This window comes from Piliocolobus tephrosceles, chromosome 11, assembly GCF_002776525.5.
Source record: "Piliocolobus tephrosceles isolate RC106 chromosome 11, ASM277652v3, whole genome shotgun sequence".
Classification (NCBI taxonomy): domain Eukaryota; kingdom Metazoa; phylum Chordata; class Mammalia; order Primates; family Cercopithecidae; genus Piliocolobus; species Piliocolobus tephrosceles.
In genome coordinates, this window is record NC_045444.1 from 62,132,334 (window position 1) to 62,157,364 (window position 25,031).

General features: G+C 50.6%; 1 protein-coding gene and 2 long non-coding RNA genes across 3 annotated transcripts; 2 read left to right on the top strand and 1 right to left on the bottom strand.

Moving 5' to 3' along the window:
* The first annotated feature begins 1,611 nt into the window (after positions 1–1,611).
* HOXD3 (homeobox D3) lies at positions 1,612–17,462 on the top strand. Its single transcript, XM_023212449.3, has 4 exons — positions 1,612–1,757; positions 8,326–8,418; positions 13,372–13,996; positions 15,876–17,462. Exons 3-4 carry the CDS (start codon positions 13,456–13,458, stop codon positions 16,631–16,633), a joined length of 1,299 nt encoding a protein of 432 aa, XP_023068217.1. The 5' UTR covers positions 1,612–1,757; positions 8,326–8,418; positions 13,372–13,455; the 3' UTR covers positions 16,634–17,462.
* A 90-nt stretch (positions 17,463–17,552) lies between these two features.
* Positions 17,553–22,468, bottom strand: LOC111542758. The gene is made up of 3 exons (XR_002731650.2): positions 22,052–22,468; positions 21,690–21,852; positions 17,553–21,052 (listed from the first exon to the last, which is right to left on the bottom strand). It is a non-coding gene; the product is annotated as an uncharacterized LOC111542758 (long non-coding RNA).
* Positions 22,469–22,505: 37 nt separating this feature from the next.
* LOC111542759 lies at positions 22,506–23,329 on the top strand. The gene is made up of 2 exons (XR_002731651.1): positions 22,506–22,593; positions 22,765–23,329. It is a non-coding gene; the product is annotated as an uncharacterized LOC111542759 (long non-coding RNA).
* The last annotated feature ends 1,702 nt before the right edge of the window (positions 23,330–25,031 follow it).

Below are 25,031 nucleotides of genomic sequence, written 5' to 3' on the forward strand. Positions count from 1 at the left end.
GAAAATTAGGTGTGGAAAGCCTCCAGTGCCCATTTGCTATTATTTGTTTCCAGTTTGTTCCTTTAAATATGAGCCAGAAGTGTTTGTGTTGGTGATTTAAAAACAAAAACAAAAACCGTGTTGGGGTCCTCACTGGGGGAGGGGGAGAGTGAAGTGTTTGCTGAGGAGGTTGCTCCTCTGACTCCCATCTCACTTTGTCCATCGCAGCCTTTTGTTGGGAGATGACATTGTCAGTCAGCCTATGATGTCTGTTCACACGAGATGCTTTTTTAATAGAAATGACCAATGTTTTGCTGCCACTGATTAAAGTATTATTTATACTAATTGTTGCTTGTAGTTTTGATGTAATTCATTGATCTATATTTAAAATAATAAAAGGTGTAGCAAAATCTCCCTCCTGTTTGGTGCCTTAACAGAAGCATTCACTCTTTGTTAAGTCTTCTAAAAGCTAACACTTAACATAAACAATTTATTATTTTCTGCAATAAATTAGGCACCATTTTTTGGGGGGTGCCTAAAGTGTGAAGGTTAAACCATGTAAGGCTTAGCAATTCTATTATTACCCCCTCCCTCATATACACACACTCCCAATTGGCCCCCATATTTTGTGAGCATTGGGAAGGCTGGGGTTGAATTCAGGGTGCAGAGTGTTGGGTGTTAATTTTTCGAAGAAAAAGAAGTAATTGCCCAGGTTAATAAGGGGATCCAGATTGGCATTCTGCTGGGGCTGGGCCAGCCCCCAGCCCCTTTTAGTCTGGAAGCCCTTAGAGGAAGTCTTTGTGAAGTGGTGGATGAGACACCTTACTGGTCCTCCATCCCCAGTGCAGGGAGAGTGCGCTGGGTTCTGGGCCGACCTGAGGCTCCTGGGTGGCTGCTCTGACCTGACCCCCGGCCTCCACTCTTGGGCTTCTACTTTTCTGGTGCCGCTCAGCTCCTGCACCTGCCCCTCCTTCTCCCGCGCCCCCTCCATCCCTCAGGCAACAATAAACACTCCCCACTATTAAAACTGCCCTGCACCACATTTACCGCAAGGGCTTCTTCACATCTTGGCCTCGCCTTGAAGAAGGGGCCAAGACAGGAGTCCCAAAATAGATGGGGTGCTTGTTCCAGACAGGAAATGAGCAGAATGCATAAAATCAGACATGTGTCCTTAATACATGGAAGGGCTTGCCCCAGACGCGTGGACATGTGTATTTATAAGTGCACAGGCAGAAGTTTTAAATATTCAGACACATTTTATGATTGTCCTCTGCCCGTCTTCTGGTTAATGGCTCCTCCCGTGCCCACCAATACATCAATACCGCTGTGTATATTGAATCGCAGGCAGGGATGAGGAGGAAGCGCGTCCATAGCAGAGCCCGCTGAGTATACAGTACAGTAAATCGGGACCCTCGGCAGACGGCGCTTCCCGCCCGCCTGCCCGCCATGTTGGGGAGCCCTCCCTGCCCCCCGCGCCGGGTTGGGCGGCCGGGGCTCGCTGGCAGCCGGGGGAGGGTCTTTCATAACCCGGAGAATTTTCTAAGTGCGAGGAAGATGATAAGAATAGATTTCTACAAGTCCCGACCACGTGATTGGAGAAATAATTAATTCAGCACGTCTCTTAAGAAACAAGGAGTCGTCATTAATCTGCCACGCAAAGGGCTCTCTCCGACTTGGAAAGTGCAGGGATCCCAAGAATATCACCCGCCCAGGGGGGCCGCGCGGTGCCCCCGGCCCTCCACCCCCGGCCCCCGGCGGGCGCAGGAGCGGGGCCGCAGGTAAATATTTTGGCAACTTTTATTTCATCAGATTTAAATCCTTAATGAACTTAGCTGTCACGGCCGCTGACAAATAGTTCCCTTTGCTTCCTGATTTGGAACTGCGCGCCGGCGAGAAGTTGTTAGTGGCTTGGATGGTGACCTTTGGTTCAGCAAAGCTTTGCACTTATGAAAAATTACTGAGAGCGGCCGAGTGTGTGTGTGAGTGTGTGTGCGTCCGCGAGCGCGCTTGTGTGTGTGAGAGAGGGAGAGACAGAGACAGAAACAGGGAGAGGGTGTGTGTGCGAGGTGCCAGGGTGCCAGGGGGCGAGGAGTGAGACGCGAGGTGCAAGCGGGCTGCTCCAAGACAACAGGAGTTGTAAAAAACCGGCCCGGCTGGGGGACGCGCCTGGCGCACGCGGGCTGAGGTTGCCCGGTCGCCTGTGTCTACCGGGAACAATGGTCGCTGTCACGGCATCTGCCGCCTATTCTTAAACCGGTGAGAAAAGGCCCTGGCCCTCTTTTCAAGCGAGGATCGTAAATTTTTCTTTGCGTCATAATAGAAGGCTATAAAATCGAGTTGAAATTTTACCCCAGGCAGATTTTAACCAACAGATAATGATTTCCGAGTTGCTTCTCCCCCACTCCTCTCTCCCCACCCAAGCTCTGCTGCCTCTGTAACCCCAGCGAGTTTCCTCTTCTTTCCCCTTTAGTTTTGTGTTTGTATTTTTTATTTCTATTTTGGAAGAGCTAAAATAAACGCAAGGAGAAGTCCCTGCAGCCCGATTGGGAGACCCCGGGGCGACGGGAAGCCTGGGGAAAGGATGATGGGGGAGAGGCCAGGGCGGGCTGCAGAAGGCTGTTTCTTGTTCGCTCCCGTTTCTGCCTTTTTTCAACGGCACTGCAAGAAAATTGGGTGTCCTAAGAGCCACGCCGCTCCGTCCCACCCCACCCCCAGCTTGCCAGGGACCTGGGCTGGGGCAGCAGTGGGCATTCTTTTCTTCCAGCTTGCAGCTCCGACCCGGGCGCCTCTTCATTTGCCTCCTTCCCTCTTGTTGCTGTGAGATGCCTCCATTGGCTTTCAGAATCATTTCAGCGAGCAGGGGCTGGCTGCGCGTGGTGGTTGTTTTGGGATTGTGTGTGTGTGTGTGTGTGTGTGTTTCATTTCTTTTTTGGTGTGTGTATATCTCCCCGTCAGGACAGAAACAAAGTTTCCCCCGTTATGAATTATACATTCAAACAATAACACATTAATTCAATTATTCAAAGATGACAAATGTTTATGTGCTTTGCGAGTGACTCGGGCGCAGATTCCGGGTGCTTTCTCTGAGATGCTTGCATTTTTCTCAATGGGAATCGTCTTCTCTCCCACCCTCATTCACTCCAACCCACTCCAGCCCACCTAGATATCCCCTTGTAGGCCCAGGGAGGAACCCACAAAAATCTTCCCCAGCCCTGCTGGCAGCCCGGCAGCCAACAGGCTCCCAAGGCCCCGGCTTGGCGGGCACCGGCCCGGGCTATTTTATCAGTGTGACAATTGCCCGGGTTGGTGTGATAAATCATCGTAAGTAATTCCTGAAAGGGTGCGAGACTGTTGGGGGCCGGGCGAGGACTGTAAATCTTTCCGGTTTATTGCTCTATGAACATATGCTCCGATTGAAGAAGGCTTAGATCCTTTCCTGGAGACAAATTCCCGCAAAGTAGCCCCCCTCTTTGACTGGGTATTAACACTTGCTGCTGACCGTCGGCTTGGCCTCTGGCAAGAGACTAGGGGGCGGGGTCCTTCGGGTAGGGGTGGGCTGGGGTCACCCACGATCCGGCTTCGAGAGACGCCCCGAGTGGGCCTCTGGCGAGGCCCGGCCAGGTGAACAAAAGGATGGGCTCGTGGAAGGTTCTGGGGGCTCGGACCTCCGGGACATTCCTGCGCCTCTGGAGTGGGGATGCTGTGGACCTTACCCACTCCTCCCGGGCTCGTCTATGGCTGCGCTTTCACCAGTCTCAGACCCTGCAATCAGCAACAGAGCATTTCATTGTGCCTGATGCCGCTAGGCAGAGCTGGCAACGAAACCAAGACTTCAGGGATAGGGTGGAGAGTTCCCCGTGGTGCCGGATTCCCGAGTGCGGGTCCGGCTGGGGGAGGGTCTTGGGCGCTCATTACAGGCCAGGAGATCCGCTGCTGGCTCTGGCACGCTTAATTCTTTTTCCCACGTTCACAACTGTTCCCATCAGCCACTCGGAGAGTGGTGGGAATCTGTCTTGATTTAATATTTCTAAAATATAAGTTTCATTGTCCCCCAGGTTAGCCCAGCCAGGACTCACTCCGCTGTCCTCCTCGCCTTCCTGGAGGCACCGCAGGAAGCGGGAAGTCGCGGCTTGGCGATCGCTGGGCCTATGGGATCTGCGGGTCCTGCCCAGATCTGGAGTCGCACAGATCACGGCGGGCAGTGGCTCAGCGCCTAGGCGGCTCCAGGCCTCGAAGGACCAGGTTGGGGTGCTGAGGGGTCAGAGAGGGGAGGTCGCTTTGGGTCTGGGCCGCCTGCTACGCGCCTTTTCTGTCTCAGAAGTGCCGGTGCCTCGGCTGCTGAGTCCGCGGAACGAGCCACGGAGTGGTGGTGGCGGCAGGGTTTTCTGAGGTGACTGGCCAGTGCTGAGAGCCGCGGTTTCCACCTTAGGGCCGGAGCGGGTCCTCGCCCTGGGAGGAGGAGAGCAGGGCTTCGGCGTCGGCCTCGGCTGCGGGGAGGCCGCCTTGCCAGGCTGCATGCGGCTGCAGAGTACTCCGCGGGCCCGGGACGCTAGGGGTACCCTCAGCCTCTGCTGCTCCACCGCCGTCTGTAGAGACGCTTCTAAGAGAGGCAGCTTCTAAAATTTCCAACTCCCGGGCCAGTCTGGCAGAAGGCCCAGCCAGGGTCAGAGGTCGTTGTGGGGAGAGGCTCTCAACGCCCCCAACCCACTGAGGGCGGCCAGGCCCGGACTGAGTCACCCCGAGCTGCGAGAATGAGTTCTTTCCTTCCGCCCCACACCCATCTGCATCTGCCCTAGGAATGGGGCCCAGGTCCCAAGCCTCCTGCGCCCTTCCTTCCAGCCCCCAGGCCTGGCTGCGCTCCGGGGCTGGGTGGCGTGAAAGTTTCAGCCTCAATCAGTACAATCTTCCCTCGGGGTCACGTGAACAAATATGCTTGCATTTGAAGGCAGCATCTGTATTTCCCGACTCCGAGAGGGTTTCCGGGGCTCTCTCCAAATCCAGAAACGACCACGTTCCGCAAGCAAAACAAATCCCAAGCTCTGGGGGGCCTGGGAGGGCTGGGCAGAAACCCAGGAGTGGGTGGGGGCGCGGGTGGCTGCCGCTCTGGGCCCGGGAGCGGACCGGCGGGCGGGCGGGCGGGTGGACCGATGGGCGCGCAGCGCAGGCGAAGCCAGCTCGGGGACTACGAACTCGTTCCTCCTGCGTTTATTGGTAGTTGAACCTCAGCCTGGTTCCGTTCTACCGGGAATTCCGTGTGCTCGAGTATATGGCCGTGTCTGCGAGCGCGCAAGACCAGGGTTGGGACAGTGCTGTCTGCAGACAAAGGGGGAAGGCTAGCTCTGCCCCCCACTGGCGCCCACTCTGAGGCCGAGAACACCAGGTTTATGATAAATTGGGATCCAGGTAAGCAATTGCATGACAAAATGGAAATCTTTGGGCAAGGGGCTGCTTGCTGCCCTGAGCGGGATACTAAATATGATTTATTTTGTGTAATCTGTGATCTTGATTATTGCCAATTGGTGAGGCAGCCCGCGTAGACCTAGATACACTGCTACATATACATCGAGGACGGTGATTAATCGTAACAAGGCGCGCTTTGTGGGGACGTTCCCCGCCTACCAAAGGGTTAGGAGGACGCTACCTTGCCAGGCTTGGAGGGTGGCCGGCAGCATTGGGGGTGGTAGTAGCAGTTTAAGAAGGGGATCTGGTGAGGGGATTGGGGGCTGGAGGAAATATTTGGGGGCTAAATGTGCAGTTAGGAGAATGGGCTGAAAAAGAAATTAAAACTTTTTTACACTGTCACTGCCAAAGTAAGATGGAGCATCATATTAATTCTGTGTCTTGAGCTGCCGGGCTGGGTGCAGGCGGGTTGATTTATATGTATTTAAAATAAACTCGGTAGGCAGTCAGCTCCCTGCATTGTTCGGGTAGCGAGCTCCACACACAGTCTTTACCTCTTGCTGTTGGCTTAATTTTTTCTTGGGAAATTAAAATGCTACTGAGCTTTTCCCCCCAAAATTTGAGAGAACCCCCAAACTACCCAGAAGAGTTTGGGAGGTTCCTTCACACTTCCCTTTATCAATCTAGGCTTTTGATTACCATAGTGGCAGAGAAAAGGTTTAGTGTTTCTGGGTTCTCCTCCCCAAAGAGCCCTGAATGAAAGCTAAATCATATATTGGTTCCTGAATCCCATCTCTCCTTTTGTTTACTTGCTCCCTGTGGCTGCTGGCTGGGAGAAGAGAAGACAACCCATCCCGGGTCTTTTCGGGCCAGTGATGGACTGAGCAGCTCCATGACCTCCAGCGAGTGGTTCTATGCTCACGGTAATGCCACTGGGCTAGACCCAACCAGACCTCTATGGGGAAGGAACCTCAAAAGCAAGGAGCATTCCCTTAGCTTAGGTTGGGACAGGCCCAGCAGCAGAGGAACCGACTTCCAGGGGCTTCACCATCATAGGAGAACAGTACAGTTGTTTTGTCAATCGCCTGCGCTTGGCTTCATCAGAACTTAAAAGTCGCTGGACATTTTTCTTTGCTAGCTGCCTTGAAGCTGCGCGCCTGCCAGCTTAGTCAGCTGAATCCAATTACCGCGAGTAGCATTTCATTTGGCCCCATGGAGCACTCACTTATAACTTCCCCCGAAAATTTCAATAATCCCTACCAAGGCTCCATGCTGGCCCTATCCTAAAGAGTTTTCCTAGGGTGCTGCTGAGGAATGAGGTGTAGGGTTGGGGCTGCCTGGACTCAGCTCTTCCTTGACAGCTCGCGGAAACAGCTCCCTCCTGCTCTCCCGGTTTTTGGCTCCAGAAAGGGCACGAGTGCTGGTGGCCCAAACCCAGCCCGGTTAAGGCTGAGAATCTGGGCAAACAAGGAGCCAAAGTTGGACTCGCGTGGGATGGTGGGTGGGCAGGGTAGGGAGCGTGGGAGAAGGTGCTAAAGGCTTTTCTAGTGGTCCAACTTTGGTCAACTTGGGGTCCTCTTTCCTTTCTTCTTCCCAAGCTTCTTACGCCAGGAGCTCAAAGCGCACCGCGCACCCAGGAATCCCCAGGCACAAACTTACCCTGTTCCTCCGCGGCTGGAAAAAGAAAATCTAGCTAGAGGCATAAGGGGATGGCGGCCCCAGGTGACCTCCCAACTTAGCTCTTCTTTTGAGGGGATGCTCCTACTTCTAAAGAACTCTTTTTTAAAAAATAAATAAATAAAAAATAATCAAGCGGCGAAAGTTGACGTCCGCCCACGTGAATGTATTATATAAAGCAGCTTCAGGACCAGCTGGCTTGAGAGCCCTGGTACCTCGCGCCACCCTCAGGGCCAGGCCCAGCCAAGAGTGCTTGGGGGAGGGGGGCAGGCAAGTGGCGTTTCTCTCTGGGTCTGGGCCGGCTGGGAAGCTGAAGCTGCGGCGCGAAGTTAGGAGCCCTACCGGGCTGGGATCTCTTCGAGGCGCTTCTGTTGGGTGTTCATTACGGGGTGAGTTATTGCAGTGCAAGCCAAAGGTCACTTCAAAGGCTTATGGCTGCGCGCTCTAGTCTTTAGAAGCGCCGGGAACGCTTTGTGTGAGGCTTTCCCGGGTGTAGTTTAGTGTTCGCAAACTACTGAGTCGACAAATTGCACAGGGCAGATGCAAGAGGGGGACTCTGTCTCTCTCCTTTCACCTGACGGGGGTGGGCACCCGCTGAGCGGTGACAGTGGTGGGGGAGCTTGGTCTGTGGCTTTGGGTGGGGGTGGAAAGGATATTTGTTTCTTAGGCGATTTGCAGTCTGATCCTGACCCAGAAGTGGGCAGCCCAGGGCCAAAAGTGTGGTGGATACTTACCGGAATGAATAAACTCAGGGAAAGCATATGAGATATTTAATGTATAAAGAAAGAACTAGCGCCCAGGTCTTCTTCACTGAGGCTCTGTAAAGCAGCCCCTGACTAAGATCCACCCAGGCCTATTTACCTTCATTTCCTGGTACCCTAGTCTGCAGCCTCCCCTGCCAAACCCCCACCTTAATTCTGCACAGTCTCTCTCTTCTGCCCCTAGGAGGGTGTTTGGCTTCCGGGATTGGGACCTGGAGGAGCATTTAGAATTCGGTGGGGGCAGAAAGAGAGCAGACTGGCTTCCCCGCACCTCTGACCCACCTGGCTAGAGGGTCTGGCGCTTCCCTCAGGTCCGGGCCTTCCCCTCCCCCATCCAGGAGCCAACTGAGTCTGCTTTCTGCTGGGGAGAAGGCGTCTGGATGGTCACGGGTACCATATACAATAATCACATTGACTATGACATCCTTCAAGTGGGAAAAGCCCTTCAACATGTAAGTGTTTGTTAGCAAGAACCGGCTGCTACTGAGAGTTTTCCATTTTGTTCCAGATTCGCCTCCACAGATATCAAAAGAAACCTGAAGAGCCTACAAAAAAAGAGATAAAGACAAAATTCAAGAAAACACACACATACATAATTGTGGTGAGTGGGCATCATTTAAAAAATAATTTCCACTACATTTCCATCTGTCCTGCAACTCAAGGTGGCCATCTCAAAATTCATACATCAAGACATAGAACAAAGGGCAGCTTTGAAGTGGGTCATTTCAGTATGAACTGTCACCCATTACATGAAAACCGATCATTGGTCTTCAAATTTATGGCGCTTTAATGGGGCAAGCCCAGTGCCTTAAATACAGGGTGCATTACAGTATTGAGTTATCTGGGCTAAATAAGAGTGATTTAGAAGGCGCGTCCAGGGCTTCTTATAGAGCAAAAGAGACTCAAGCTTAGAGATGGGAGAACTTAGGCAGAAAGCAAAGAAGTCCCCTTTCGAGCAAACCCGAAAACCAGTGGTTTCGAATCCCGAAGTAGCAAAGCCAACAGGAAAGGAAGAATCGTTGCTCGGTTCCAGTGAATTCGTGGGGATGCTCAGCAAAAGTGTTGGCCGCCAGAAAGAGATCCGTGGGCTTCTGACCCTGGTTTAGGCAAAACGGGGAGAGACGCCAAGACCAGCTCGAGCACTAGCGGATTTTGAGAGAAACTGACCGCAACCTCCATCTCCTTCCCCCTCTCTTTCAACTTGGATGGGCTGACTCTACCCATCGGTGATTTACGACGATTGCAGCGCTAGTCACAGCTTGGCGCCTGGCGCCCTCTCCCTTCCCAAGCCCCCTCAGGTTTTCCACTGCCACGGGCGGGCGTACTAGCGAGCCCCAAGCCGGCCTCGCGAGTCAGACTAGCCTCCAGGCGTCCGAGGTCACGACGGGCAGCAGATTTTTGGTCCCAGGCAAGGGTGCGCATGTTCGTCCCGCCTCCGGCCGCCGAGCAGAGCTGCTAGCAGAGGCAGGCCGCAGGTCACTTTATATAATCCTGCGGCTCGCAGGGTGCAAGAGCGGGAAAAGTGCGGAGTAGGGAATTCTTTTGCTGCGCTACCTCCTACGCGGAGCCTGCTTTCCACTTCTGAAAAGTGCCGGGCCTTGGGAAGTGTTTTTCTTTTCATTCCTTACCGAAGCGTTTACTGCCGCCGTGGTCGCAGTCATAAATTTTGCTACAAACCACAATGACAGGTGCATTGATATGCACCGTGAGAGCTCCAGCTGCTTAATAACCCCGTCCCCTGGTCGCTGTGAGCGCCTTTTATTTATTTGGTATCATATTAGGTATTGATCTCTGGTAGAATTAAGTGCAGTGAGCAAGTATCAGAGCTTGGCTGCTTCGGAGACGCAGTGGTTGCGGCGGACCGGCGGGGCCGGAGAAGCGGGCGGTGGCCGCTCAGAGTATACCTTCCTTCCGGCGGGAGACCGTTTTGCCCTGTATTCCCGGCCTGAGGTTGGGCCTCCAAGCTGAGTTGGGCAACTTCCCAGCCCCGCAAGAAAGGGCGAGCCAGACCTATTTGGCACCCCTTTCCCAGGAGGAGCAGGGGATGGCGTCGGCGGATTTTGGGGAGGCTGCCCTGGCCAGTTCCCTGGGTTAGAGGGTGGAGGTGAGGAGGAGGGAGAGGAAAGGGCAGCTGAGGACTTGGAAGAAATGAGAAGCCCTGCTCGACCACCCCTCCCCCAGTACTGGCTCATCTTCACCCCAAGGCATTTGGGTCTTGGAGCCCAAACGACCAAAGGTACCAAAGGGCGAGAAAAGAAAGGCTTTTAAAAAAGGGTGAGGGGGTGATCGAAAAGATGAGCCACTGAACAGTTGACCATTGTCCAAGTGATTTATGACCCGTTCCTGCTTTTTAGGTTCAAGCAGAGTTCACAAGGAGTAGGGATTTCTGAAAAGAAATAAGGCTTTTTACCAGTTTTGTAACTATATTCTCAGGTTTTGTTTTAAGAGGGATCACTTTTGGGAAGCTGCATTTTTGGGGGGCTGCAAAGCCATTTCCAGTAAGGAGAGCACCACCACTGGCTCTTGCTTTTAGGGAAATGGACATTAAGGTAGTGGATCGTCATTGAGTGGGAAATTTCTTAAGACAATGTAAACAGGAAAACACTGGTTTTTCAGGAAGCTGCCCAATATTTGTACTTTTGAGGTCTGTACACAGAACTTTTTCTAGGAATATGCCATAGGAGCAAATATATATATAAAGCTATCTGTCCCAGAAGAACTGGTCAGTTCCTAAATAAGCTATTTTAACGTGACTGGTTCACCTATCTATATCAACTTTGTCAACTTGGGAGGCAGGAGGGGGGATGTTTTGCTTCCACAGTTGTAAATGGAATGACAGGGCAGCAGCAAGTTCTGGTGGTCTGAGTGTCTCACCACTAGGCCTCCAGAGGGTTAAGACTGAAAGCAGGATACCAGAAAAGCCTGAAACACAACCAAATCCAGAGTGCCTCTTTCTTTAGCAGGGGGCAAACATATGTAAATATTAGTCACAGAATGAAGACTTAGCTGTCCATTTGACACCCAGTAACTGTTAACAGAGTATGATATACAAAATTAATCAAAAGAAAGATTAAGTCCTACTTTGTTAAGTAGATATCCTACCTACATACATTTAAGAACAATAATGGAAACAATTTCTACAACATATCTTGGTATTAAGAGCCTGTTCCTCATCAAGACAAATGGCATACTCACTTATATTCTAAAACCAAAATTAAAAAAGGGCAACAACACTACCTACCAAAGACTATTTAGAATAATTTTAAAAATTGGGTTAGGCTCTTTGGTGAAGGTGGAGGGAAAACTAGTGAATCATTTTGGTACCGGTGGTCAAATCCATTAGGCCACATAAGCTGTCTAGATGATGTGGTCCATCACGATGACCAGGATGGAAACCAGGAAGAGTTTCTAGGAAGGAAAGTTGCCTGAAAGACAGATAAAGAATTGAGACCAGGGAGCTGACCTATGAGCTTTCTTTATCAAACAGACAAAGTGGTTGAATGGTATTAGTTATACTTTAACTCTTTAGGAGCCTTTCAGAAGAAGTAGGGAGGGAGGGTGAGAAGGGAAACCACCATCAAGAAGGGAATACAAAAGGGGTAGAATTTTTCTTAGCTTTTTTTTTCTTCTTCTAATTCTGGGTCCATTCATCATGTCATGAAAGGTTCTCTCATTGGTTGTGGTTTGGGTGGGAGGTGGGGTAGAATAGATTATCCAGAGCAGATGTCAATAATAATATCTATTTATACAATAGATCCAAGGCAAAAATAATAAAGTTATAAAGCATTCTCCATTCACCCATGTTCCATGCATTTCAAATTCTACATCTCTTTGCCCATTTTCAGTGGTATCCATTTAAAAGTAGTGGGAGGTCAAAAGTAAAAGGTCTAGAAAAATGTAGATGAAAGAGAAGAAATATTTTCTAGCCTCAAAATGAGTCTGGAAGTCTGCAAGTCCTCCTGTTGGTTTTTATCCCCTAGTTTCTACATTATAGATCTTACACTGCTGATTCATAGAGCTAACTCAGCTGATTTTCACCCTGTCATTGCTAAGTGGACTATCTGGATGATTTCATGAAAGATGCTGTGATTTTGAAACAAGGTGGGGGAGAGACTTTTTTTTTTTTTAAGTTCTGGCTGCTCTGAGCGTGTTATAGGACTTTCTTTTCCCATCAAAACCTTGTGCTGACCCAATGATTGACTGATTGATCCACTTATTAATTCACCTATTCAATAAGCATTTATTGCACTAACTACATGCAGGGCACCGTGCTGGATGTCAGAAATATACAGACAAATGACGCAGCCCCTCCCTGCAAGGAGCTTACAGTTTAGTGGGAGAGTCAGCCAACAAAATGTCTGAGGCTGTAAGTGCTTTTCCTCACAGAATAAAGACTAAATGGACAATCTTGAAGAAAGTAAATTGTACCTGGAGGTAGAGGGAAGCCTTTTCCCTCAGCTAGAGTTGAGCTAAAAAGGAAACTCTTCTTACATTTAGGAAAAATTCCTTCTGATTTTTCCAGACGTTCAAATAAGTTAAACTTCATAAAAGCTGCCAGACGCAGTGGCTCATGCCTGTAATTCCAGCACTTTGGGAGGCCAAGACAGGTGGATCACAAGGTCAGGAGATTGAGACCATCCTGGCTAACTACAGTGAAACCCTGTCTCTACTAAAAATACAAAAAATTAGCCGGGTGTGCTGGCAGGTGCCTGTAGTCCCAGCTACCCGGGAGGCTGAGGCAGGAGAATGGCGTGAACCCGGGAGGCGGAGCTTGCAGTGAGCCGAGATCACGCCACTGCACTCCAGCCTGGGCAACAGAGCGAGACTCAGTCTCAAAAAAAAAAAAAAAAAAAAAAAACTAAGAGCCAGGTGCGGTGGCTCACACCTGTAATCCCAGCACTTAGGGAGGTGGAGGCGGGTGGATCACCCTAGGTCAGGAGTTCAAGAACAACCTGACTAACATGGCGAAACCCTGTCTCCACTAAAAATACAAGAAATTAGCTAGGTGTGGTGGCAGGTGCCTATAATCCCAGCTACTCAGGAAGCTGAGGCAGGAGAATCCCTTGAACCCAGGAGGCGTAGGTTGCAGTAAGATGAGATCATGACACTGCACTCCAGCCTGGACAACAAGAGCGAAATTCCATCTAAAACAAAACAGAACAAAAAACTAAGGCATGTAGCCAGACATGGTGTGCTCCTGTAGCTACTGCAGAGTAGCTGGGACTCTGAAATACTCTGAAATAGCTATTAATACTGCAGAGTAGCTGAAACTTTGAAATACTCTGAAATAGCTATTAACACCAGGCTAAAGTGGGAGGATCGCTTAAGCCCAGTAAGTTGAGGCTGCAGTGAGCCATGTTCAAGCCACTGCACTCCAGCCTGGGCAACAAGCAAGACACTGTGCTAATAAATAAATAATAAACTCAGATCCAGCACCTTGCCTGTCTCCCCACCATGAAGTGGGTGGGAAGCAGAGAGCATGGGCTAGTCCTTTTATATTGACTGGTCTTGCCAATGACACTCCCTCTGGGGCCTCTTGCTTTTCTTCTGACAGGTCACCTGGAGCCTGGGGGCTGGCCCAGCTCTCTCAGGATTTAGCAGACATTGGAGGTGGCAGTGAAGAATACAGTGGTAGTCAATGTTATTTGAGCAGGGTCAACAGGCCCTGGAGCTTCCTGAGTGCACAATGCAGAAGGCTGCTTACTATGAAAACCCAGGACTGTTTGGAGGCTATGGCTACAGCAAAACCACTGACACTTATGGCTACAGCAACCCCCACCAGCCCTACCCACCCCCGGCTGCTGCCAACTCCCTGGACACTGACTATCCAGGTTCTGCCTGCTCCATCCAGAGCTCTGCCCCTCTGAGAGCCCCAGCCCACAAAGGAGCTGAACTCAATGGCAGCTGCATGCGGCCTGGCACTGGGAACAGCCAGGGTGGAGGTGGTGGCAGCCAGCCTCCTGGTCTGAACTCAGAGCAGCAGCCACCACAGCCCCCTCCTCCACCACCGACCCTGCCCCCATCTTCACCCACCAATCCTGGAGGTGGAGTGCCTGCCAAGAAGCCCAAAGGTGGGCCCAATGCTTCTAGCTCCTCAGCCACCATCAGCAAGCAGATCTTCCCCTGGATGAAAGAGTCTCGACAGAACTCCAAGCAGAAGAACAGCTGTGCCACTGCAGGTAGCTCCCTGAGGTGGCTCACCCCCAGACCAAGCCCCCTCCAGATTGACCCAAGGAAGCCTAGTCAGGGCTGGAAATGCAACCTTGGAGGTTATATGTCTAAATTCCTACTTATGTCCAAATGTTCTTTTTCTTAGTGTTCCTGATTGGGGTCATGACCTTGCAGTGACAGGGTGCTCCCTTCGATTCCAGACTGCTGGTGCTATTGGTGGACAGGTCTTACAGCTATTAATAGAGAGTGCTTCCTTATATGGGCATGTCTGTTTTCCTGGGCTGCTAATTATAACTCCGCTCCCTCTTCCACCCAAGAGCTCTTCAAGATTTGAAGACAGGCATTACAATCCCCAAGACTAGGTGGTTATATAGCCCATATCACATGAATCTCATTCCCTTAAACTCATAAAAACTAAAGTCTTAGAAAGTACCATACTAAGTACTTTCTAAGCATCATCTAATTTAATTTTTCAAAGAAGTTTTTGAGGTAGGTATATGATAACATCCCCATTTTACAGATAAGAAAACTGTTAGAGAGGATAGGCAACTTGCCCAAGATCATGAAACTGCAAAGTTTGAATCCAGCCAGTCGCTTTAGGGGCTGCTAAGCATAACCATGAGTTTCTATTTGGCCCACCTTGGCCCAATTCTCCCACTCCAGCAAATCCATAATGGGGAGGTGCCTGTCCTAGTAGGAGAGGATATTCTGGAAGACAATAACAGCCTTGGATTTCTCTAACTGGAAGGGGAGACCCTCCAGTTGGGGCCTTCTCTAGGTCCACCCAGGGCTTGTAGAAGATAGGCATGGCCAGGAGCTCTGAGGGCCATTCCTTCTCTCTGCTTAGACTGCTTGGTTCCTGAAATTTTCTGACCTTGTGGTATCTGATGTGGTTTATCTTCAGGTAGATGAACTTGCGTCCAGGTCCAAGGCAAGTTTGGGGCCTGGGGTGTGGCTTGTTATCAGGGATCTGGTTTGCCTGATGCTTTCTTGGGCTACTGCTCCTAGAGGGAAGGTATTCTCCTGCCTGCAACCTCCTTTTCCTGCCCCTCCTTCCTCAGCTGCAGGCTCAGGCCCTCCCTCCCAGGAGAAATCCATTTGTCTTCCCTGGGAGGGAGTGGACAAGCAGCTGAGAGGTGGCAGGGTAGTAAAAGCCAGTGTTGTGGCTGCTGCTTCTAGCACTGTGAATACTCAAAATGCTTCCAGCTTGGCCTTGGATTCTCTAAAACACCCAGGCAGTGTTTTTGCTTGTTTGCTTGTTTGTTTGGTTGGTTTTTATTTTTTTATTTTTTATTTTTTGGTTTGTCACCTCCCTGGCTTTGGGAGCAGTTGGGCTGCAGTGGGGTGCCAAGATCTCCATCCCCATACTTTGCTGGGGGTTGGTGGGGCGCTTTGCCCAGGAGCCAGCTCCTAAGCAAGGCAGGCTGGAACTATTTCCTCCTCCCTTCCTTCTCCATACCCCACCCCTGGCAGCAGAGGCTGGGAGGAGTGTTCAAAGGGAGTCTGGCCCTTCTTTGACGGCGGGGGTGGGGGGGGTGGGGGGAGGCCTTACCAGCTGTTCCTGGTCTCTCATTAAACTCTTTCATGGCCTTTGGGTGGGTATGGGATGATGGACTAGGCTGCAGGGGAGAGGGTGGGCAGAGTGAACCGGATCTCAGAAGGCTGATGGGGGTTTCAGGTGCGACTGATAGGTAGGCCTAGTAGGGGATTGGTAGGTAGGTGAATTCCCCTTTGGAATCATACCTCTCAAATAATACCTCCCCACCCCAGCCAGGATAGGAGGTGGGGGGAGGGAGGAGGAAAAGAGAACCAGGGAAGCACCCCTCTCCAGTCCTGAGGGTCCCCACCCACTCGCTCAGCGCCCTCCCTCTCTCCCTCCCTGCCCAGGAGAGAGCTGCGAGGACAAGAGCCCGCCAGGCCCAGCATCCAAGCGGGTACGCACGGCATACACGAGCGCGCAGCTGGTGGAATTGGAAAAGGAATTCCACTTCAACCGCTACTTGTGCCGGCCGCGCCGCGTGGAGATGGCCAACCTACTGAATCTTACGGAACGTCAGATCAAGATCTGGTTCCAGAACCGGCGCATGAAGTACAAGAAGGACCAGAAGGCCAAGGGCATCCTGCACTCGCCGGCTGGCCAGTCACCTGAGCGCAGTCCACCGCTCGGCGGCGCCGCTGGCCACGTGGCCTACTCGGGCCAGCTGCCGCCAGTGCCCGGCCTGGCCTACGACGCGCCCTCGCCGCCTGCTTTTGCCAAATCACAGCCCAATATGTACGGCCTGGCCGCCTACACGGCGCCGCTCAGCAGCTGCCTGCCACAACAGAAGCGCTACGCGGCGCCGGAGTTCGAGCCTCATCCCATGGCGAGCAACGGCGGCGGCTTTGCCAGCGCCAACCTGCAGGGCAGCCCGGTGTACGTGGGCGGCAACTTCGTCGAGTCCATGGCGCCCGCGTCTGGGCCTGTCTTCAACCTGGGCCACCTCTCGCACCCGTCGTCGGCCAGCGTGGACTACAGTTGCGCCGCGCAGATTCCAGGCAACCATCACCATGGACCTTGCGACCCTCATCCCACCTACACAGATCTATCGGCCCACCACTCGTCTCAGGGACGACTGCCAGAGGCTCCCAAACTGACGCATCTGTAGCGGCCGCCGCCGGCCTGAACTCGCGGCGCAATTACCTCTCTTGCTGTAGTGGTGGGGTGGCGGGCGGGGCCCGCAGGGCAGTTCGGGAATCCCCTTCCCGCTCTTGCCCTGCCTCCGCCTCCCGGGTCTCAGGCCTCCAGCAGCGGAGGCGCAGGCAACCGAGCCTCCCCTGCATGGACGTCTTCCTTTGGGTGACTCGCCATAAATCAGCCGCAAGGATCCTTCCCTGTAAACCTGACGGTGCCACATACTGCGGACCGAGGGACTCTAATCTGGTAATGGTGTCCCAAAGGTAAGTCTGAGACCCACCGGCGGCGCGCCCTGCAGAGGGACCAGAGCTTGGAGAGTCTTGGGCCTGGCCCACGTCTAGCCTAGTTTCGGAGATCTTAATTTATATTCTCCTTCCTGTCCTGTAAGGATTGCATCGGACTAAACTATCTGTATTTATTATTTGAAGCGAGTCATTTCGTTTCCCTGATTATTTATCCTTGTCTGAATGTATTTATGTGTATATTTGTAGATTTCTCCAGCCGAGCTTAGAAATTCGCTTCCAGGCCGTGGGGGCCACATTTTACCTCCTTAGTCCCCTTTGGTCTGAATTAGTTGAGAGAGTAGTTTTGAACAGTCGTAACCGTGGCTGGTGTTTGTAGTTGATGTAAAGGATTAAGACCGCAAACTGTCCTTCATGGGTGGAGTCAGGAAGCCCGGTGGCGTGGCACAACACACATTGGTCATTTCTCAAAAAACACACCCCTCACCACAGTTTATTGATTTCAAATTGTCTGGTACTATTGGAACAAATATTTAGAATAAAAAAAATTGCTCAGTCGGAAGTGTATCTGTGTTAATCACGCACACTTGCAAGCAGATCACTATGCCTTTATCTCGCACAATCCCCATGGAAGGCCCCCAAACAGACTGACACTTTGAAAAAATTATTTATTTGGAGTCTAGTGTATAAATGGGTTCTGGGGGTACTTGATTACTTTCCAGCTATTGAAATTAGGGGAGGGGGAAACGAGGATGCAAACCTAAAAAGGTTCTGGGCAGGATGATTTGGACAGGGCTTTTTGAAAGCAGCGCCTGCTTTGCTGTTTTTACTGCCCTCTTTCTAGACACAATCGACTTTTACATTGGGGAGGCCAGAGCTCACTTTTCTGCATTAAGTAACAAAAAATAAACTTTGAAAGAAAACTGACAATCAAAGAAAAAACACAAGAGAAGTTGTAAGAAGAATTGAGCTATGAAAAAGCTAAGGTGTAGAAAAAGAAATCATCATTTGGAGACGCACACCTAAGCTTTTTCTCTAGGAAATGCTGTCATGAATTCTTTCTTTGTAGTGATCATTAGTTCATTTCTAAAGAAAACAAGCATTCCCCATGATGTAAAGTAATAAAAGTTTCATTAATGAAACATAATAAGTATAAACACCTTGTTTACTCCTGTTACCTTGTACAAAATGGGCAAAAATGTCTTCAAGGATTTATAACCATTTTGTAAATAATGTGGCTTCTGCTAGGGGTGGACAACTTCCCTGCTTCTATGGGAGGGGCCACTTAGAAAACGCCTTCTGGTAAGGTTCAATTCTTTTGTATTTCAGCAAAGTCAGCCCACGCATCTCTATTTGGTTTGACAAATAATGCAACTCCTACTACATCCCCGATGACACAAGGTGAAATTCCTATTGTGTGGAAATAATTTAACTTCTAATCTTCTGGTGGAACAACAATCGTTTCTATTTGGATGTTTGTATTTCACTAAGTAATGATGGCTCAAAATAATATTTAGTTTCCTTGTTCCTTTGTGCTGTTTTTAAAATGGCATGTTAGATTTGCGGGTGGCAAGGGATATCCTTTTGCTAAATTTCAATCTATCTGAGCAGGTTTAAAATATATATGTTGTAGAAGTGTATCAACAGAATAAATGACTTCAATCGAAGGCATATTTTACCCATTTTCAAGGCTTAACATTGTTTTCTATGAATTTGCATCCATTGGCAGAATTTCTAATTGTCTTGTAAGAAATTATTTTTTAAGCAATTAGCGAAATCAAAGAGCTCACTGCCTTGCAGGGATTACAACCACCTTTCTTAACTGGCTAAATATTAAATAGTTGAATTGTCAGGCTGCTTAGATTCAGCCCGATTTTCCCTCATCTCCTCTTCCTACCATAAATAATAATAAAAATACATAATATATCATGGCTCCAGGAGTTTTCCAGCACAGTGTGTTACCGCAGGAGTATCTGCTGAGTCTGCGGGTGTCTGCAAGGCCCCAAGTGTCATTTGCGGCTTAGGGTTTCATGGATTAGACTTTAAACGGTGTCTAGCCCGGCTGACATCAGCTTCCTCTCACACTCAGGCTCCAAGGAAGTGTGGATCGGGGGCTCCCTCTCCGGGCAGCCGCAGCCTTCCCTGATGCCCTCCTCTCGAGTGGGGTGAGGGCTTGGACCAAATCTGCCACCTTCTCTTACCTTTGGAGGTTCCCGAGACTTCTAAGAATGGCTCGGATCTGTTCCTGTCATTGGCGTGAGACTTATCTGAGGGGCGTGGGTGGGAGTGGGCGGCGAGCCGTGGGAGGGCTCGTTTCCGCGCGGCTGCCAGACCAGGAGAAAGTTGGGGCCCGCGGCACAGTCATTTAAAACTTCATAAATTATAAACAAGCCGCCTTGGCCTTCGCAATAAATTCCGCTCCTTTCGAGCCTGCAATTAGTGTTAGAAAGCACCCGAGTCTAAACACAACCAAACGCCCTCTGAAGGACCCAACTGCCTGAGGTTGCAAACCTTTATTTCCCAGTGCCACCCCCTCTGCGACTGAGGTTTGCACACACAGTCGCCTCCTCCCCCGCCACCGCCGGGGGTACACACTCGGCTGGGTTCCCGCTCTGCAAGGGAAGGTCACAATAGCTGCTCTATCGGCTGCGGAGGCGCCTGCCGCCTCCCTTCCGAGTCTCAGAAGCAGAAAAACAAGAGAATGGGGGGAGGGGAAGCCCCAGCAACAGCGCCCTTTGCGGGAGGCAACTTCCACCCTAGCCAGGGTCTCTCTCCTGGGACGGGTGCTAGCGGAGGGTTGGCGGGGCGGGCAAAGGGAGCGCACCAAGATCACCAGGCTGCTTCAGGCCTTGCCGTAGGGCGCTGGGTTGAGGGTGCCCAGAGCAGCCGCGCCATTGTGTGCCAGGTTTTCCCACGGGTTCCGTGATGGGGGAGGCCATATAAAGGGAGATGGGGCCGGGCCTCTCCGGTATTGGTCTCTGGGAGGGTCTACCTCGTTTGCCCAAGAGGAAGAAATTGCTCTGTCTCAGGCCTTAGCCAGCTCTGCTTTTTTCCTATAGAGACCACTCTGGGGAAGGCAGGGATCAGGGAGATTGTGGGTCCTCGTGGGGTCTGAAGAAACGCATCAGGGCAGGATCTCAGGCCCATGGGTGAGGGGTGGCAGTCGTCTGGACATTCTTGGTGGTTCTGTCCAGGCAATCAAATGTGAATTAAGGCAGGACAGCTGTGAGGCAGCCAGAATGGCCAGCTGCAAAACAGGAGGTGGGGGTGGGGAAGGAGATGCAGACAGTGAGAGCTTTCCCTGCAACCAAGAAAAACCCAGGATCCAGCCAGGAGTTGAAGTGCTGAGACCCAGCTGAACTAGCCAGGAAGAATGGGGAAGTGGCAGCAGAAAGGCCTGGAGAGTAGTCCTGGCCACTGGTAAGCAGGTCAGAAAGGGCAATTAAGTACATATTCTGCCTCCTGGCTTTCAGATCTGTACCTCATCCAGGGACCTGACAGAGAAAAATCTGCCTCTGATGTAATCATTAAGTTAACCATCCATTTGTACCATTTCTTTGTACAGGCTTTCAAATGAGAGAGAGGAGAGAATACAGGAGAACGTTTCACCTTGGTTCAGCCCCAAGCTCCCTATCAGAGACACATCAGTCAAATTAGTTTCTGAGGCTCCAGAGGCTGCTAACCTTGCTGAACAAGATTTTTCGAATTTCTGTGTGTTAGGAGTATTAAAAGATAGTGATTACCTATACTAGCAGCCTTTGTCCCTTTTCCCTTCCCTAGTCTGTACCAGCCCACTGGCCCTTGAGTGAAGTACGCATCTTCTCAGCCTGAGGACTTGGGAGCTCAGGCTCTCCATCTGTTGAGGTTTTTCATTAGGGAGACTAAAGAGGATGTGTGTGGGTGTGTGTTTGAATAACAAAGAAGTAACCCTTCATTCTAATAAAAAGTGTTCCTCTGCTTGACCTGGGGGAGCCAGAAGCTTGTTTATCCCTTCAGTATTGGAGGGACAGTCACAGGCCTGTTTTGACCTTTTCCTGAGAATTAGCTGAAACTTCCCTCTGAAGTCAAGTAGTGAATCTGTTACAGGTCTAAGGAAGGTCCTCTTCATCTGGGAGTTCTTGGCATTACTTTGGTCCTTCTTTCAGAAACTGAAAGAAAAGAATAGGAAGAACAGAAGTTTGTGAGTAGGCAGGAAGGGACATGGACGACCCCAGTCTTCACAGGCCTATGGCCTGATCACTTCAAGGCACTGCAACTTCCCAGAGAGAGTATATAGGTAGGGCTTGGGTGAGTGGCCCTATTCCTAGACACTTTGGGCACAGGGAGCTGAGACTGGGTTGTCACTAGCTAAGCCCTTACTATCTTTGAGGGCTGGTTCTTAGATTTCTCTTGGAGAAGGCCTGGATAGGAAGGAGAAAGATTGGGTATATTGGGAGGCTGAGACAGGAGAATCGTTTGTACCTGGGAGGCAAGGCTGCAGTGAGCTGAGATCACACCACTGCACTCCAGCCTGGGCAACAAGAGTGAAACTCTATCTCGAAAAAGAAAAAAAAAAAAATTTGGGTACATAAATTCTCTGCACTTTCTGCACTGGTGATGCTGGAGGAGAAGGATAGTGAATGATGAGGATCATCACAGAGGACAAAATCTTAGTTCTCATGTTCCCTTGTTTTCTACTCCAGCTACAAATGCCCTTATCTTTAGAGTCCAAGGTTAGGAACAAATGGACTTAAGTACCTGGCCTAAAGCCTATTCCTAAAAACTTCCCTCAGGTTTCACACCTACCTTGGCAAGTTGGAAAGTGCAAAGACAACATAAGGGCCCATTTTCAGGCCAGGTCCAGCATGAAACAGAGTGAACAAAATTATTTTCACACATGAGAGAAAAGCCAAGGCAGATGAATATCCAATCATTTGCAGTAGCAGAGGCAGGTGAAGGGCCCCCAGATCTGCAAGGCAGGAGTTACTGCATGAGTCTTCCTGTCCTAGATCTTGGGCAAAATGTCCTGATTGGTTCCTGGATTATTTTAAGGAAAGACTATCTGGAGGATCATAAAAGCTGTGTTTTAACGTTAGTAAGGGCCAGAAGAATTTCAATCCTAATTTAAACCAAAATACATGGAGAGTTCTGGTACAGAATCCTGGTACCTGGGAAGCAGGGCTCAAAACCAGGCCGGGAGGGCTTGTTGGGCCAGGAATGTCCGTGGTTGGTGAGGAGGCTGGTAGAATGCCTTTTGATGGCTCCATTGTTTACAGTGCTGCCCTACAAATACCATAACCCTCTCCACCTCCTCTGCAAAGGCCGAGCCGAAGAGCAGGTCTGGTGAGTTGAGCTCTAGGGAGCTGGTACCATCTTCCCTCAACCCTCCTCGGTTACCCCTTGGGGCAGCAACGACGCCATCCCAGCCCCTTCCAGAGAACACACAAAGGAAGCCCCACCCGTCCTTGGACCTGAGGACACGCTGGGGAGGGGGCTGGCGTGGACCCCGTTTCAGGGCGCCCCGGGCCCCGGCAGGGAACAATAGCCGCCGCCTCTTGGGCGGTCTGGCCGGCGCGCGGCACAAAGGTCCGCGCCGCCATGTGACGCGCGTGCTCGCTCCGCGCTCTCCGCGCCTCCGCGAGCGGCCAGGCTGCGGGAGGGGTGGGCGGGTGCTCCTGATCCACCTGGAGCACTTTTGCAAAGACAGACGGTGAGTTAATCACCCTACCGGCTGGCGGCCGCGTCCCCTCTCACCCGTGAGGAGGACTGGAGAAGGGGCTGGGGTGGAGGATTTCTCTGTGTGTGTCTAGGGTGGGGGGCGGGAGAGGTTAGTTCTATTAAGAGTTCATCAATCACCCGGTGTGCACTCTTCGCTCGACAGCGGTTCCTCCTACTTCAGAGCATGTCTGGGCCAGCTGGGAACCGACCAGCAACCGCAAGCGGAGGAGAGGCAGGCGCGCAGGCTGAGCGCTAACTGAAGGCGCGACCTGAGCCCGGCGCCTGCTGGGGAGCTGCGCAGCCAGGACAGTGGTCCGCAGCGCAGGGCCTGGGGGCAGGGCCCGCCGTCACTGCCTCACGTCGGGGGCCAGCACTCCCACCTGCCAGCCCTGCCGCCTGCCCTCGGACTTCCCAGGGAGCCCAGGGCCCTCCCAACGCGCTTGCACCCACACCCATCCCTGACCTGCAGTGACCCTGCATTCCCCGCCCCCTGCCACACCTCCTGCGTGAGTGTCACCCTTAAATACTGCTCTACACCCAGAGAGGGACGAATTCACCTCAGAAGGCAGGGCAAGACTAATTTCAATGGGTCAGAAGGTTCTCGCAGGCACTGTTTTATTTAAGAGTGCGTATTTACTGGCAGGAGTATTTGTGTGGGAGGAAGTTGAACTTGAAGCTAAACTTGAATGCCATTTAACGTAACAATAAAAATATACTTAAAACACCAATCACAATGATATGACTCACCTCTCCTTTCCAGTGTGGAGGAAACACTCCAGTATTTTTACCTCCATTCTTTCCGGCTTATTTTAAGAACACCCTAAAGGGATAGAAGGCAAGTTTCTGAGGGTAGTCACTAGCATTAGAGCTGTTTACAGCAGGAAGGTTTGGTGGAGTTAGTGGTGAAGCACTTTTATAACCCTTCTGGAGTGGACATACTGTTCTCTTTGTAAATCCTAACGAAGTTTCAGCCTAGTTCCCCTTTTACCCTTTTTTTGCTTGGGGACATCAGCTGAAATGTTTCTGAAGTTAGTAAATGTGTTACCTCAGCCCACAGGAAAGAGTCCCTGAAAGACAGGAAGCCTTAGCTTTGCCCTCTCTTCCTTCAGGCTTCTCTCCCTTCATCCTCTTGGGTGGAAAATTAACTTGCTTTGGGAAAATGTTCTACCATCTTGCTTCAGATAGATATAAGATGAAGTATTAAGCCTCACATAGTGTCCTGAACTCACTGAGTAATGAAACTACTAGTCCTGCTGTCCTTGGTTCAGTCTGTTTCTCCTCCTTGCCCTTCACCAATTCCTAGTAAACAGCTCCTATGCACACTGTGCTGGGCTCTGGGATACAGAGTCACTGATGGTGTGTGCCCTTCAATCTAGTGGGGAAGAGAAATAATCCTAAAACAATATGACAGGTGCTATAACAGAGGTGTGGTCAAAATGTTCCTCTAATAAAAAAGGAGCCACTAATAGTACTATAATGTCAAAAAAATAGTTTCAGAGGAGGTGAATTCAGGCTCCTGAAGCATAAGCGTTTCTCAGGTCAAGAAGGGAAGACTATACCAGGTAGAGAGGACAACTCATGCAAAAGGAAAGGAGGAGGAAAAAGCAAAGTCTGGACTTGGAACAAGGAGAGTATTTTGGAGTGTGGTCATCCTGGCTAAAAAGAGAGGTTGCACAGGGCTCATGTGAAGGAGTTTGGACGTACTCTGTAGAGAGTGGGGAGCCACTGCAGGTTTTAAGCTGGGACGTGAAGTTATGTATTTTGAAGCTAGCTCAGGGATGCTGTGTCTGATTAGAGAAAGGAGAGGTAGGAGGCAAGAAGAACAAAATAGGAAGCGACTGCAACAACACAGCAGAGACATGAACTAAAGTAACAAGAGTGAAGAGAAAAGACATTTAGAGGTAGAATTCACAGGACTTAGTGATCAACTGGATGAGTAAAAGAGGAGTTGTGGATGTTAACCTCTAGATTTGAAGGACTGAGTCACATCATTCCCTAAAATGAATAGAGGAGGGAGAAGAGAAGGCTTTGCAAGGAATCTAATGAGTTCGGTTGCAGTCTACATTGTATTTTCTGCTTTGCTACTGATATACTGTGTGGCCCTAAGCAACCCACTTAATCTTTCTGGACTTCAGTTTCACCAGTGAAAGAGTCAATAAAGATATCTACCTCATAGGTTTATCATTAGAGTTGTATGAGAATGTGTGTTAGGTATTGGTATCTTCACCAGGTCCAAGTGAGTGTTCTATATAAAGCTAAAACCTAGGAAAAACACACCCGCAATCACACCGTGCTGATGAATACTTAGATCCTGGGTGTCAAGTGAGAAATATCTTAGAGAAATTAAAAACAACAACATCCTACTGCTTCCTAGATATCGAATCCAAGCTAATGTTTAGGACTAGGTCAGATCAAATTGCTAATCAGAGC

Coding starts and splice junctions, on each gene's coding strand:
- HOXD3 (XM_023212449.3), top strand. CDS start 13,456: ATGTTATTTGAGCAGGGTCAACAGGCCCTGGAGCTTCCTGAGTGCACA. Junction 13,997..15,875: donor GAACAGCTGTGCCACTGCAG/GTAGCTCCCTGA, acceptor CTCCCTGCCCAG/GAGAGAGCTGCGAGGACAAG.